Source organism: Crocodylus porosus, unplaced genomic scaffold (assembly GCF_001723895.1).
Source record: "Crocodylus porosus isolate Cpor-Errol unplaced genomic scaffold, CroPor_comp1, whole genome shotgun sequence".
NCBI classification, from domain to species: domain Eukaryota; kingdom Metazoa; phylum Chordata; order Crocodylia; family Crocodylidae; genus Crocodylus; species Crocodylus porosus.
The window spans coordinates 3,662,694-3,677,378 of NW_017728933.1; the positions used below are offsets into that span (position 1 = coordinate 3,662,694).

The following is a 14,685-nucleotide window of genomic DNA, read 5'->3' on the forward strand; positions in this document are numbered from 1 at the left end:
GGCCTGCTGTGCTTCTGCTTAGCTGTTTGGTATTTGTCATTAACACAACACCAATAAAGCCTGTGTAAATTCTCATCTATATGTACTGTCATAGTCAGAGCACCCCCGTTTCATTCAGTGCCTAAACATGCCAGTCAGAACATCTACTGGGATAAAAAAGGGCCCTTACTCTTAAGTCTGATGGGAAAAGGGTAATGAGGGAAATGATAGCATTTTTCCAGTGGTAATCATGCACATCTGAGTTCAGTGCTGAACTGCTGCCCATAAGACCAGCTCTCCCCTGCTGAAGGCACAGCCAGCCTCTCATGCTGCTGACAAAGCCCAATGTCCCCTGGCTGCGTAGGCCCCAGAGTTGGAGCGTCTAGCCTCTTCTAAGGGTAGGCTGTTTCTTTTAGACCCAACACCTTGGTATAGAAAGTATTTAGAAACACACCTCAACCCTGTGTCCACGTCATAGCCTGCATGAGGCAGAGGCTGCAGGACAGTAAAGGAGATAGCTGTTGTGGTGTTTGAGACACCTGCCATTTTAAATCAGCTACACACATGTCTAGGTAATGCCCAGAGAAATAGGAGAATTGTGTCTCACAGCCCCTCATTTCCAAGACAGCTGCTGCAGCACAAACCCATGGCTGAAGGAGGCCAGGTTGTACCACACTGTCAAGCAGAACATGTGGCATTCCCCTAAAGTGCGACAGGACCCCATCCTCAGGAGTCCAGGAGAATAGATGTCACACCAGACAGTGAGAGGTATCAACATAGCAGAGGGAGTAATCAGATGCTCCCTCCTTGGAGAAAGGTAAGTAATTGTGCCATGCAAGCCATTTGTTTTAAGAACTTTAATTTGAGTAAACACTACCCATGTCTGTGCCTTGTACTGTAATCCTGGAAAACCTGGCACAGCCAAGGCCACTGTGAGCACCTTTATGCTTTGCAACAGGTAAACAAAAATGGAAAAGCACCAGCACAGCACTGTCTCCTCACCTGCCTGCCAACTAGGAGAGACCAGGGTGACAAGCCATGCCAGCTGATTAGAAAACAGAGGTTTTGCAAGCAAGTAATCCTTTGAAATAACATCTGTGGAAAAAAAGGTCTTGAGCTCAATATGGGCTGATACTGTCCAAGAGGAGGCTGAACCTGCTGCTCTGTAACAGGCTAGTAGTAGCACCAGCAAGCACTTAGGAGCCCTTCTTAGCATCTTGGCTGCTCTGTGGAACTGCGCTCATCCCACCACAGGATTTCAGAGGCACCCACTTCACCTATGGTCTGCACCATGTAGTTGGCTAGCAGCTGGCCCATCCTGGCAGCCAAGTCATTTGAGCTTTGCACCAGAGGCCAAGTTTGCAGTAGATGCAGTTTAAAAAAAAAAAATGCAGCTGTGCTAGGAATTGTTATGCACCACTGGAGCAGCACATGCATCAATACCCTGAAAGTCCCTGCCTGCTAATGCTCTGCCCACAAATCAATAGCTAGAGACCTCCCAGGTGTAAGGTCACTGCTGTACCATAAATAAAAATATTGCATGTTGATCGGCCTGTTTTGGGGAGTCAATTTGGAATGTAGCTGTCAGCAGAGGAGCCCACTGTCACACTGTTAATGCCTCCAGCTCTTTGGGCTTCAACAGTTTCTTTGCAGCAATGATGGTGTTCTTCATCAGCATGGCAACAGTCATGGGTCCCACGCCACCAGGCACTGGAGTAATGTAGCTGGCTTTCTTCCTCACACCTGCAAGAAAGGAAAGGGTGGAATCTAAGACTGGCACATCCCCCAGGTTTGCTAAGATCTTGTCAACACCTGTGGAGGACTACTGGTAACCTATTAATAGGACAAATCAAATATAGCCACCCCAAAGGAGGCCTTTCACAGCAGCCTTGAGTGGCATTTAAGCCAACTGAATTAGCTTGTAACAGGCCTCTGCCATAATTAGGTTTGCATGTCACTAGGGAGTAACTCAACACCAGCCACAACCATCTGGAAGCACTAGGCCTGGCCTCAGAAGCAGCTAGGAGGACAGAGTTTAATCCCCACCATCTCATGCTGTCAGGGCAGACTCTGGGGCCATGTAACTAAGCATTGTGTAGTCAAGCAACTGCATGGGGCGCCCCAAATGCAAGGAGAGTAAACTCCCAGATGTGGAGTGAAGCAGGGTCCAGGCTGTGCACATTAGAGGGACCAGTCAGAAGTGGGCATGCAGTTGCTGTAAAAGGAGCAGAGTCCCCTCTCTGGACATGGCAGCTATTCTAGAGCTACTTGCTGCCTAGCATGTGCTGTCTGACTGGAATCCAGTCCCTGCAGGAGTCGCCAAATAGGGAATGCTCTCAAATGCCAGCACAGGGGGGAGAACTTCTCAGTGTCAGCACCTGTATCAGCTGCCACACAACTGGGGTTTCTCTCTCCAGTGTCAGAGCACCCCAGACATGCAATATTGGCAAGGCTGCAGATGCAGAAAAGTAGCTGCATACCTTCAAAATCCACATCTCCCACCAGTTTGGGTTTGGCCGTAACAGGATCCTGCACTCTGTTGATCCCAACATCGATGACGGCAGCTCCCTCTTTAATCATGTCGGCAGTGATCAAGTTAGGAATCCCTGAAAGGCAAGACACAGGAGGCGCTAATTTTAATGGGGGGGGGGTCAGAGCAAGGCCTCCTTTCTGCTTAATATCACATATCCCTGCAGTGCTGCCCACCAACATGAAGGGTAAGAACTCCCAGGTAAAAATCCTCCTAGGGCCACCCAACCCTCTGTTCAGTACAACTCTAAGTCTTGTGTCCAGAAGGAAACCAGTCTGCAATGGCTACCATGTTTATCTGTAGGAAGAAGGGGACAACTGTAAAGCAGTATGGGTAAGCCCTTATGAAAAGTGTGCATGTGCTCTGTTGGGGGAGGTAGCAATTCTAAGTGTGTTCCAAAAAAGAGAGGGCAAGTTCCCCTCACCAGTCCTCCCAAAGGAGGGCTCCGTGCTGCAGTGGCAGGGGAAGCCACCTGGCAAAAGAAAAAAAAATCATGCAACACTAAGGCACCTCCCAGTGACAACCTCAGAGATGAAGAGTAGCATGGCATAAGCATATGGGGCCTGTCACTGCCTAATGCTCATACCCCAAGCAAGTGCTAGGAGACAGGGCCCCACCTTATCAGGTCCACTAGACCCTAGCCTTAGTAGATCATGTGGAAGGCCAGTAGGGGGTGCTTCTGCATTGAGCCACCCGCCTCCCTGCACCCAATCACATTCCAGGCTCAAAGCATCTCCCTGGGGGCACCTCACATCTGGCCACCCCCCTTCCTGAAGCACACCTGCAAGCCTAGGGGTAATGACACCACCACCCAGGGTCTAGATTGATCTTGGCCCTGTGCCCCCTGGAAAAACACAGGACTAGTAGTCCTTGAAGATACTTCACCCACTGTAAGAACTTGGGGAGCTTCCCTCAGTCCGAAGCACAAATAGTGGTCTCCCTTAGTCAGGCAAACCAAGGGGACCCCAAGGCATGATCTAGGCCTTCTCCCATGCAATAAGTATCCCACGCTAGGTACAAAGGAGCACTTCACTGGTTACAACAGGGGTAGGCAATGTTTTTTGTCTGGAGTGCCAAAAAAAGCCTACAATACCCACCATGGAAAGTGCCAGCACTCTGGCATGCCAGAAAAACAAAACAAGGGCAGGGGGTACAAGGCAGGGTGCCCTGCTTGTGCCCCTTGCCTCCCAGACAAAGCCCCTGCACCCCAGCCCAGGCTCCGTGGCTATCAGCAGCTATCCAGAACCTAGACTAGTGCCCGCCTCCCATCGCAGGCAGCCCCAAGGACTGGCGGCATTGTCACACAACTGACTGGGTTTAACAATAGTCCAGAACCTAGACCAGCTGCTGCCTCCCAGCCATAGACCCAGCCCTTGGCTCTGGGGAGGCAGCAGATATCAGCAATGCTCTCTGCTGTGCTGCCCTCGCACATGCTGTGCTCCGGGTCCTGCTGCCCTCCCCTGGGCAAAGCATGTGACCTAGAGTGGCAGCACACAGAGAGGCTGCACAGGGAAGCTTGCCTGCTGCTGCAAGCTCCACTGCCCAGGCTGCACTTCCCTTGTGTGCACAGGAACAGCATGCAGGATTGAGCCCCTTGCTACTGCCCCACCTGCAGGGTAAGTGTAGCCAGGACAGCGGGGAGCTCAGAGCAGCAGGCATCTTTCTGCACCCCTGCTGTGCCCTACCATGCAGGGTTTCACATGCTGCTCTGCAGAAGTGGTGAGGACAGCACAGCAGGGAGTATAGCCAGTATCTGCTGCCTGCCTGGAGTGGGATCTAGGGCTGGGAAGCAGCTGGGGCCAGGGCTAGAAGGCAGCAGCTGTTTGTAGCCTCCCGGCTGCAGCCGACCCAGGTTCTAGCTAGGTGCCAATATCCATGGAGCCTGGGCTGCTTGCAGCAGGGCTTCAATCCTCCCAGATGGCTGCTGGAAGCAGCCTGGCCTCCCTGGTTATCAGCAGCTACCTCAAACCTGGGCCAACTGCAGCCAAGAGGCTGCAAACAGCTGCTGCCTCCCCACCCCAGCCCCAGCAGTCTCCTGGCCCTGGGAAGACAGCAGGTGTCAGCACTGCACCCACTGGGGCCGGGGCCCAGCAGCAACAAGAGGCTGGGGCTGTTGGAAGCACTAGGATGGAGCCAGTGGCAGCACTGGGGTGGAGCTGAGCCCAGGGCCACACAGGGCTGGGGCCTGCAGTGGTGGTGGTGCCAGCTGGGGCTGGGCCTGTGCAGGGCCAGGGCCCACTGGCGGCACATGGCCAAGGCCATCAGCAGTGCTGGGATGGGGCCAGGTCCCATGCAGATCCACATCCATGGCCCCACTCGGCCCTGGCCTGGCAATGGTACTGCTGGGGCCAGCAGCAGCAAGGGTAGAGGTAAGGCCTGCCAGCAGCTGGCACCACTGCCACAGCTGGGGCCTGGGCCTGGCCTGGCCCCAGCCGACTGCCAGGGCAGCCAGCAGTGCTGGGGTAGGCCTGGGGCCCCACACTGCCAACAGCCCCAGCCCCAGGCGGTGGTGGTGAGGGCTGGGGCCAGGCCCGCCAGCAGCACAGGGCCAGGGATGGGACAGTCATCAGTGCCAGAGCCTGTGCAGGTCCATGGCCCCAGCCCACAGGGTTGGGGCTGGGGCCGGGGCCATCAGGGCGGCATTGGGCCGGGGCCAGTAGCGGTGCTGGGCTGGGTCTGTAGCTAGGGGCTTTTCCAGGTAGCCACATGCTGCTCAACCTGGGCATGGCTCTTCCCACCCCTTGGGGCGGGAAGCAGTTTGCGTGCCAACCAAAACCATGCTGCGTGCCACCTTTAGCACACAACCCAGGGGTTGGCAGCCTATGGCACAAGGAGTATGTTAGGAATAGGATACAGGGTAGAGTAGTATCAGAGAAATACCTTAAAGCAAACAGCGGCGTGGTAGCTTTTGATTACACATCTCTGTATTACTGCAAGCTATATCTAGTTAGATCTCAAGTAGCTTATTCACAAGCATCATCCAGAGGCAGGTAGAGATTTCCTCTGGAGGCAAGCAGTTCATTGACTATGAGTTTCAAGATGGAGAGCAAGTTTCAGACGGTCCAGCTTCTCTCCGAATTCTCATCATGGCTGCTGCTGCTGCTGCTGCTGCCCATCTCCTGGGCAGTCCTTAACTTATAACCCTTATGACCTCATTTACTTGATCCAATGAAGGCCAGCAATCGTTGGCTGCCAGCCAACCAATTTGAAATGCATCACTGATTGCTGGTGGGTAAACTGGCTGGGTCTCTAGCCCCTTCCCATTGCTTAGAATAGGGAATTTAAGCCCCCACCCAGGTATGTGATGCCAGTCACATAGGCAGAGGGAGTAGGTTTCCCCCCTCCCTCAGGAATGTATCCAGCTCAGGTTACAACTCAAGGTTACCCAAAGCCAATGGGGCCAGAGAGGTCTCCCCTCTGCAGTGACCATGGTAACCAAATTTGTCAAAATCAGGCATCCACATAGCAGAGTTTGGGGAGAGACAGATGGCATTCTGCCACAAACCATTTCCTGATCGCCAAGGTGGGAGGGTCTCCCTGGGAAGACTCACCCTGTGGATCACAGTGTAGCCTCAGTACTGCTGCCACCGATTGCATATTGGATCCAGGTCTGCAGGGCAAAGGGCCAAGGGTGCAATGAGGCCTCTCTAGTAAGTACCACCACCCTACATCTACCGCACACCACATGGCTCTACCCCCAGCACCAGCACCTCCCTCTTTCCCCCCTTCTGGGGCATCCTACTCTGTCTATTGCAAAGTCTCCACTCACCCCACCCTCTCCTCCTTCCTGCCAGTCCTAAAGTTCCCCGACATTGTAGCTAAGGGTCTGCTGACAGCCTCCAGGATGAACTAACACTTGCATCTCCATAGACCCATGAAGCATCATCCAAGCTCCTCCTCCCCCGAGCCATTCCCACAAAGACAACCCAACAGGACAAGAGGAACAGAGCACAAGCCAAAACAAAGGGCTACCATCCAACTAGAAGCCACCAAGCAATGCAGTGCAGGACCCTAACATGGCAACACAAGCAGCCACATGTTCTAGTTAAGAGGATCCTGGTGATCTCAGGGAGCCAGGCCAAGGTGCCATGAGCAAGAACCCACTTGCTTCAGGTCAGCTGACCTCCATTCTTGCTATTTGTTCAGTGGCATCTCTGTAATAGGAGTGTCCCATTAGGGCCTCCTTTTGAGACAGGACTTGGTGCATCAGGGAACAGACAAGTCATTTATTCATAGATGTTAGGATTGGAAGGGACCTAAGTAGGTCATCATGTCCAACCTCCTTCTCCAGGCAAGGAGTGATGGGGTCAGATGACCCCAGGTAGGTGCTTGTCCAGTCTCCTCTTGAAGACCCCCCAAGGCAGAGGACAGCACCACCTCCCTTGGAGCCCATTCCAGATTCTGGCAACCTTTACTGTGAAAACACTTTTTCTAATGCCCCACCTAAGTCCACTCTGTCAATTTGTGGCCATTGTTCCTAGTTGCTGTATTTACTGGGGCACCTCCTACAGCATCTCTTATTCCCTGCTGCCTTCCCCCAATGAATTTACAGGCAGTCACAAGATCACCTCTCAGACTTCTCTTTCAAAGGCTAAAAAGATTTAGGTCCCTCGGTCTCTTTGTAGGACTTTGCCTGCAGGCCTCCAACTACACAAGAGGCCGTCCTCTGAACCCTCTCAAGATTCTCAGCATCCCTTTTGAAGTGCAGCGCCCAGAACAGGACACACTACTCTAGCTGCAGCCTGACCAGTGCCACATAGAGAAGCATCACCTCCCTGGACCTGTTAAAATCATGCATCTGCTAATGCACGATATAGTGCGATTATCCTTATTGATCACTTTGTCACACTGATGACTCACATTCATCTTGGAGTCCACTATGACTCCAAGATTCCTTTCTGCTGCTCTGCGGCTGAGAAAGTCATCCCCCAGCCTGCAAGTGTGTTGGTGGTTCTTTTTGCCCAGATGCAGCACTTTAGGTAGAGGCTGCTTCCACACTTGTCTCAGAACTCACTCATGCCAACTGCAAGAGCTGTGTTACAGGGGAGAGCAACAGGGGTCCAAGGACATGCAACTCCTTCTTGCAGACACTAGGGGCTTGTGGGCATGCATGGCCTAAGGATCCCGACAGGCTGGGATCAGGGAGGGCCTCATTTCCAGAGAACTTCCCAACAGCTCTTCTTACATGAAGCACAAGTGTTACACCAAGCCTCAAGAGCACCCCACTCTGTTCCTCCTCAGCATCTGGAGTTTTGAACCAAGTCTGTTCCAGCCAGCTTACCTGCAGCTGCCACCACTATGTCAGCCAGAATTGTGTGCTGCTTGAGTTGCTCCTTAGGCGTGTAGCGGTGCGATATTGTGACTGTCGCGTCCCCTGCAAAATAAGGCCCAGTGAGCCTCCATGCACATCAGTAGCCCACCCCACATGCATCTATCAGCTCCACCCAGGCAGAGATGAGAAGTGGACTCAAAATAAGCTGGGTACAGGCAGGGTACTGACTGCCAATAGCAAGAACACAGCCCTGTCCTGACGCACTTAGTTGTGTTGCATGGGTAACAGATTTGCGCCCCATGTCATAGGCCCCCCCCACCTCATGTAGGTCCTGGTTCCTTATGCCATAAACCAGGGGTGTGCAAAATGCAGCCCAGGGGCTGGATGCCCCTAAAAAAAAAGAGGGCCCCTAAAATATTTAGAAAATTAATATTGATCTGGCCTGGGCTGCCTGGCATGCGGCCCTCAATGGCTTGCCGAAACTCAGTAAGCAGCCTTCTGTCAAAAATAATTGCCCACCCCCGCCGTAGGCAGTGGCAGCCCATGTTCCAGCGTGCTGCCTCAGCCCATGAGCACCAAATGCTCAATCATGAGCATTAGAAGGCAGCTTCCGACTATGAGGATGGAGTGGTGCAGGCTGCCTGCAAGGCCTGAATTATCTCCCCCAGGAAGTTTGCCCAAGCCAGCTGGACAGACACTTGGGTGGGGTGGTTCTGCCAGGGACTCTCCCACCCTGTGCAGGGAGCTAGATGAGACAGTGGCCCACAGTCCCTGCTTTCCAACAATTCTGTGACCCTGTTACAATTCAGCTGCAAGGGCAGTCTCCCAGCCAAAATGACAGACCTCAGGCAACTGCTCTTTCAAGCCTGTGTCGTTACCTCCGGGGCGCTCATGTCGGCCATCTGTGTGCAGCAGCATGGCTATTGGCATGCCCACATTCTTGGATCTGCCAGCCACAACAACGTTCTTCCCCAGGGTCGGGATCCCTGAAGCATGGGGTGGGGGGAAAAAAAAAAAAAAGGAGGGAGAGGAGGAAAAAAAAAAAGCCACACACAATTGAAGGCAAAACTGAGCCCTTTGTGGTGAAAGTGCCGAGATGAACAGTGAGGCTGGTTCTATGGCCCCTACCAGTTCTCTTGATGATTTCCCACACCCCCCATGGGGTGGCTGGCAGCATAGTATATTGGTCCAGGCACATACGCCCCACGTTTATCACGTGGAAGCCATCCACATCTTTGTCCGGTGTCACAGCATTGCAGATCTTGCGCTCATCAATATGCTCTGGAAAGAGAAATAGCGTTACCCCACAAGGCCATTTAGCCAGGCAAAATGAAACCAAAGGCTGATCCCCAACATGCGTGCTAGGTCTCAGCACCCATCATCAGGATGAGGAAGTTGCAGGTTACAGAAATGAAGTGGCTTCCTCCCCTACTTGAAAGGGTGTGAACGGATGCCACTCTGCCTCCGAGTACAGATAGTCAATTATCTGTCCAGAGGGTTAAAAGTTTATCCCTTGTCCAAAAAAAGGGTATTTCTAAGGCCAAAGAGAAAACACAGACAGGCTGGCACCATGCGAAGGTGTCAGACTTCCCGAGATGGACAATACATGGGGAAAGGTATAAGCAATGGATACAGAGGCCCATAAAATGCCAACACCAGAAACAGCCCAGGTAGAGCAGTAGCCTTTTCTCCACCAGGGTGGGAGGTACCTGTGGGTCAAGATAGTTGCCTCTACCCGTGCACAAACAGCATCAGGGTAGAAGGTCATCTCCTCAGGACAATGCTTCACTGCACTGTGACCCTGTCCTTTTGGAGAGGACTTTCACTGAAAGGTCTGACCAATGAGAACCCCTTAAGCACGTAGCCCCAACCCACCAGGCAAGGGAAGCTGCACCAGCAGGCCATCTACATTGGTGTCATCATTCAGCTTCCCAATTAAGTCAAGTAGCTCTTCCTCCGTGACAGAGGCTGGCCGCAGGATGGTTTCACTGCTGATTCCTGCAGAGGAATGGAGAGCCCTGCATCAGGGTGGCAGGTCACATCCACACCCTGGCTGGATGTGAACGTTCCCCAATTTTTGGGCATCTGCACAGAGAACCCCTCCTGAGGACCAACTGCTGTGGAAGTCCAAAGGCTGCAAAGTCAACCTCCCCCATCCCTTGAAGGAGACCCAACATGGATGGCAGGCCTCCACAGAAACAGTGCCCACTGAAGCCAAAGCCAATCCTAACCCTAAATCCAGCTGGCGGGAGAAACACGCAAGCATGGCTGCCACTGAGGTAAGTGCCAAAGAACACCTTGGGGCCTGACAAGTGCCCCCAAACACAGAGCACTGAGACAGCATGGAATAAGCGCTCAAAGCAGCCATGGTCATGCGGGCCATCTCCGAGTGGCACTGGAAACACAAAAGCCACAAACAAGCAGACAATTAGTGTGGCTTCCCCTCCCAGCACCCACCCAACCAGGAAAGAGGGCTGCTTAGTGACTGGTGTTGGCGGCTTTGGCCAGGGGACAATGCAGAAGTACCTGCAAGAGTACAGACCACAGTAAAAGTCTGAGAAGGACAAAACTAAACCAGCCCCTGCATCTGAGGGGCGAGACCCTCAGCCAAGCCACAGCTGCAGGAAGCAGCAAGTGGCCCTGGTAGTTTGTGTTAAGAATTCCCTGTGATGCATGGAAAGAAACAGCAGAGCTATTGCCTCAGAGCACAGTGGGCCACCATCACCTACGGCTTGGATTCAGGTGGAGTGCCACCTCCCACATCTGGAGGATTAAATCCCAGCAGTGGGCAAAAATGGACATATATTGCCCTGGACCAATGCAAGCCCCCTGGAGAGCAAAGCTGAAAGCAACAGAGCTCTAGAACTGATCCAGAAGTAGGGAGGCCAACACCGGAAGAGCGCAAGAACGTACCGACATCGGCAGCGGCCTTGGTTTTGTTGAGGACGTAGGAGTGACTGGCAGGGTTCTCACCAACCAGAACCACACTGAGATGGGGCCTCTTGTTCCCGGCAGCCACCCACTGTTCAACCTCATGTCGGGCTTCCTGCCTGATCTGCCGTGCCAGTTTCCTTCCCGAAATCACAACTGCGTCATTTCTGCAACAGAGACCATTACCTCACGTGTGGAAAGCAGGAACTTGCGCTAGCCCGTGCCACCCCTCCCTCCCCCCAGCCTTGCAGAAACGTTCGAGGCACAGGAGTGAAGGCAAGGCTGGTCATGGCAAAGACCACTTTAACAAGAGCCCATTACTAGTGCTGCAGCTGTCTTGCCAAGAGCAGCATACAAGGCAGAGGCCAGGCTGCCTCCAAGAGAAGCAGGTGGGCCCAGTGACATACCCACTTGTGAGGCCTGCCACAAAACAGGACATTCATTTGTAACAAATGCCATGAGCGTATAGGCAGCCTGGTAAGAAGAGACCATGGTGCAGCACATTGCTCACAATGCATGAACTGGGAAGACCTGGATCCGTTGGCAGGTTTTTCTGGGAGACAAAGGCCTGTCAAGCCTCTCTGGCAAACATTTTTGCTTAGCACACATGACAGAACCTCCCTGCAACAGGGCGTGCCAGCCACAGCATTATAAATAGAGGCTTAGGGCAACCAAGGTCAGGTGAGTGCATTTAACTGATGCAAAAAGTAGAACAAAGAATAGTCTCAGGCTGCATCCATGCTGGATACAGGTACAACAAAGGAAATGCTGTACCCAGGTCACTGGCAGAAGTCCAAGAGAGTCAGGCTGCCACGTCTAGCAAGTAGCATCTCAAAAGTGGCTAGAGTACAAGCTGGATAGCCTGTGACACTTGAGCTGCAGCAAAAGTAGCTCCCTGCCCCCATGCAAGATCTAAATTGGGACCAGAAGTGCATGCCCACAGAGGACAACTTCCAGAGGACCGGATAGGATTACAGTAAGGAAAGGTGCTAGAAAGACAGCCGGCCGGAGCAGCCAGGCAGCTGCCAAAGCGTGCTAACCAAATGGCTCTGCTCCAGCTTTGCTGGTGGCAACCTCGAGCAATGTGTCAAAGTGCAGCATCAGTAAGAGAGAGAGACAGAGACCCTTTCCAGCAAGTGAATTCCCTGGCCAAAAAAAGGTTAAGCTCATAAGAAGGCTGACAGAGACAAAGCCCATTGCTACAGGCAGCTGTCATACCAGGCTTGCTAGTTAGCAATAACTTCTTGATGGGCAACACCATCATGAATGCAAGGTTCAGGATGGAGGACTTTGTTTGTCATTTGTGTTCCATGACTGGACCAGGCCTGTGGGGCAAAAGGCTGTCTCCAGAGGTGGGAGAAACAGTCCCAGACACACAGCCCTGCCACAACAAAGCTCATGGCCAGCACATTTAAGCAGTGCTCACGGAGCTCAGCAGGAAATGCATCCCAAGTGCCTAACAGTTATAAACAGGCAAGGCCACTGGGTCACAAACAGCTGCCTTGGGGCAACATGAGTGGCAGAGCCCACAGTCCAATGGCATCTGCTGTGGTCAGGTAAAACAAATGCAGCCTTCCTCACTCCACAGAAGCTTAAGAGGACTGAGGAGCTCTGTCAGGGGTCTGCCCATACCCCAGCAGTTGGCTTCCCTGGAGCCAAAGTCTCCTGTCACATGCTGGCACAGCCTGCGGTGGGAGGAAAACTAAGGCAGTCTCATTCTGTGGCCCAACCTCCCAAATATTTGAGCTTGTTTCTTTCTTCTGCAGGTGTCAGGAAACAGAATGGGAGTCCAGCACTGCCATAAGTCTCCAGACCATTTCCTTGCATCATGAGCCAGCATAAGGACAGGAACGTCTGGACACAGTGCCAGTCATGTGCTCTTGCCCAGGACAGGTGGGGTTATACAAGGTTCCTCCTCATGTCTCCAGCACAAAACCTCCCAAGTAACACAAGGAGGTGTCTGGGCAAAAAATGTTCTGGGTAAATGGACAAGCAGTCCAAGGCAGGCATTCCCAAACAAGAGGTGCTGCAGGGAGCCCCGAAACATGTGGTCATCGCAACCTCCTTTCCTAAGGGCACAGCGCACGTCCTGGCACGCCGTCAGAGGGACCCACCAAGCCGAGCCAAGCGTGGTGTACGGCCTCGGGCTGCCTTGAAGTGCCCAAAGGCGTCCTGGGGGCAGGAGCTCCTCGCACTGGAACGCTACAAGGGAAGAGTCCATCCCAGCCTCCACTGTCTGTCCAGGCAGGCGCCAAGACAGGACCTTGGCAGTACCTCCTCCTTACATAACCCTGGACTAGACACAGAGCCAAACAAGAGAGGTAGGGCAGGCAGGGGAACGAGGGCAGAGATGTAGGGTGCGTGGTGCCAGGTGCTGCCAAGCTCCCAGTCCCCCAGCACTCAGGACAGCCTGGTTTGCACCGAGTCCTCAGCTGCCAGCTACAGCCGGGGCACAGAGGAGGGCAGGCAGGAAACCGCAGTCCCATGGCACCCGCCACCCTCCCCTGCAGATGGATGCACCTGCCTCAGCATCGCGTGCTCCCGAGACGGGAACAGCCCGAGAGGGGCGAGTAGTGCAAGGGCTGGCGAAGGAGAGCGGAAGCAGCAGGAAGAGACGAGAGGAAGCAAGTCCACCTGGGGGGAGCAGGAAGGCCGCGAGGGTCTCCGCGCGGGGCGGAGAGCAGACCCCAGGGAAGAGAGGGGACGGCCCTTTACGCCCACAGCCCTTGCCAGCCCCTCTGGCGGGGAACCCCGTCACCCCCTGGGCAGGAGCCGGGCTGGCCCTGGGGGGAGAGGCGCTCGCACAGGATCGCGGCCCCTCGTGCAAGGCGGGAGTCGGATTTCATCAGCCTGCAGCGCCCGCGGCGGCCGCCAGGGGCTCTCCCGCCCCGCGGCACCGGGGGGCCGCGCCGGGGCACCCGAGGGCAGCGCAGCGCAGCAGGACCGCGGGGCTGCCCCGCCCGGGACCCCCATGACATCAGGAGACGTCACTCCACAGCTCCCCCACCCCGGGGGGCCCAGGACGCGCGACAGCCGCCTCTGCCCGAGAGGCGCCCGGGGACCCTCGTGACGTCAGGCAACATCGATCCCTACGCCACCCCCCCGCGGGCTCAGACCCCGCCGTCCCCGCCCGGGGGGCTGCCCTGCGGCATCACAGCCCCGCATGACACCAGGCTGTGTCATTCTGCATCATAGGGATGCCCCCATGACGGCATGAGGCCGGCGCCTACCTGGGCGCGCTGAGGTGCAGACGCCGGGCTCGCGGGTCCCGGCCGAGCCGCGCTAGGGCGCGCAGCACCAGCGGCGCCTGGAGTAGGAGCGGGCCCAGCACTGTTGCCATGGTGCCAGAGGCAGCGGGGAACGCACTACCCCTGACGCTGCCCTAATATAGGGATCCCGGCCCCGCCCTCCCGCGCCCAGAGCCAAGCCATTGGCTGGAGGCTGGCGACACGCGCGACGCCGGCCAGGCTCCAATTGGCCCACGCCGGGAGGGACGTCACAAGGGAGCGAAGCCGCCCCGAGCAGAGCGCTCCCGCGATTGGCTGAGACTGAGAGCAGAAGCGAAGACGGGCGTCGCAGGTTGGTGGATCCGACCAAGGGGGCGGGAGAGGCGTGCGGTGGAGCGGCTCGCCATTGATGCCGTGGGATCCGCGGGAGCAATTGGCCGCTGGCAGGGGAGGGCGGGACCAGGCCGCCGCGCCGACCGTGGATTGGTCTGAGGGGCGGGGCCGCTCGGCCCTACATGGGTAGGGCGGCGCGGATTGGCCCCAGGGAGCTGCAACTGGGGCCGATGGTTGCATAAGCCGGAAGGGGCGGGGCCGCAACGACTCTGGTGCCGCGCAGGGCACCGCCCCCCTGCCCTCCCCTCCCCCTCACCGCCCAAGGAAGTCTCGCGCTCCCAAATCTCGCGAGACCGCGCCCCGCCCTCCCGCGAGGTGCTTCGGGGAGGCCGGTGGCAGCGGCGGCGGCTCCG

General features: G+C 55.2%; 1 protein-coding gene across 1 annotated transcript; it reads right to left on the reverse strand.

Moving 5' to 3' along the window:
* Nucleotides 1-1,047: 1,047 nt before the first annotated feature.
* MTHFD2 (methylenetetrahydrofolate dehydrogenase (NADP+ dependent) 2, methenyltetrahydrofolate cyclohydrolase) lies at nucleotides 1,048-14,067 on the reverse strand. The gene is made up of 8 exons (XM_019545981.1): nucleotides 13,943-14,067; nucleotides 10,695-10,879; nucleotides 9,657-9,779; nucleotides 8,910-9,062; nucleotides 8,660-8,767; nucleotides 7,791-7,883; nucleotides 2,460-2,585; nucleotides 1,048-1,722 (listed from the first exon to the last, which is right to left on the reverse strand). The coding sequence occupies exons 1-8, from the start codon at nucleotides 14,050-14,052 to the stop codon at nucleotides 1,583-1,585; spliced, it is 1,038 nt and encodes a 345-aa protein (XP_019401526.1). The 5' UTR covers nucleotides 14,053-14,067; the 3' UTR covers nucleotides 1,048-1,582.
* Between the last annotated feature and the right edge of the window lie 618 nt (nucleotides 14,068-14,685).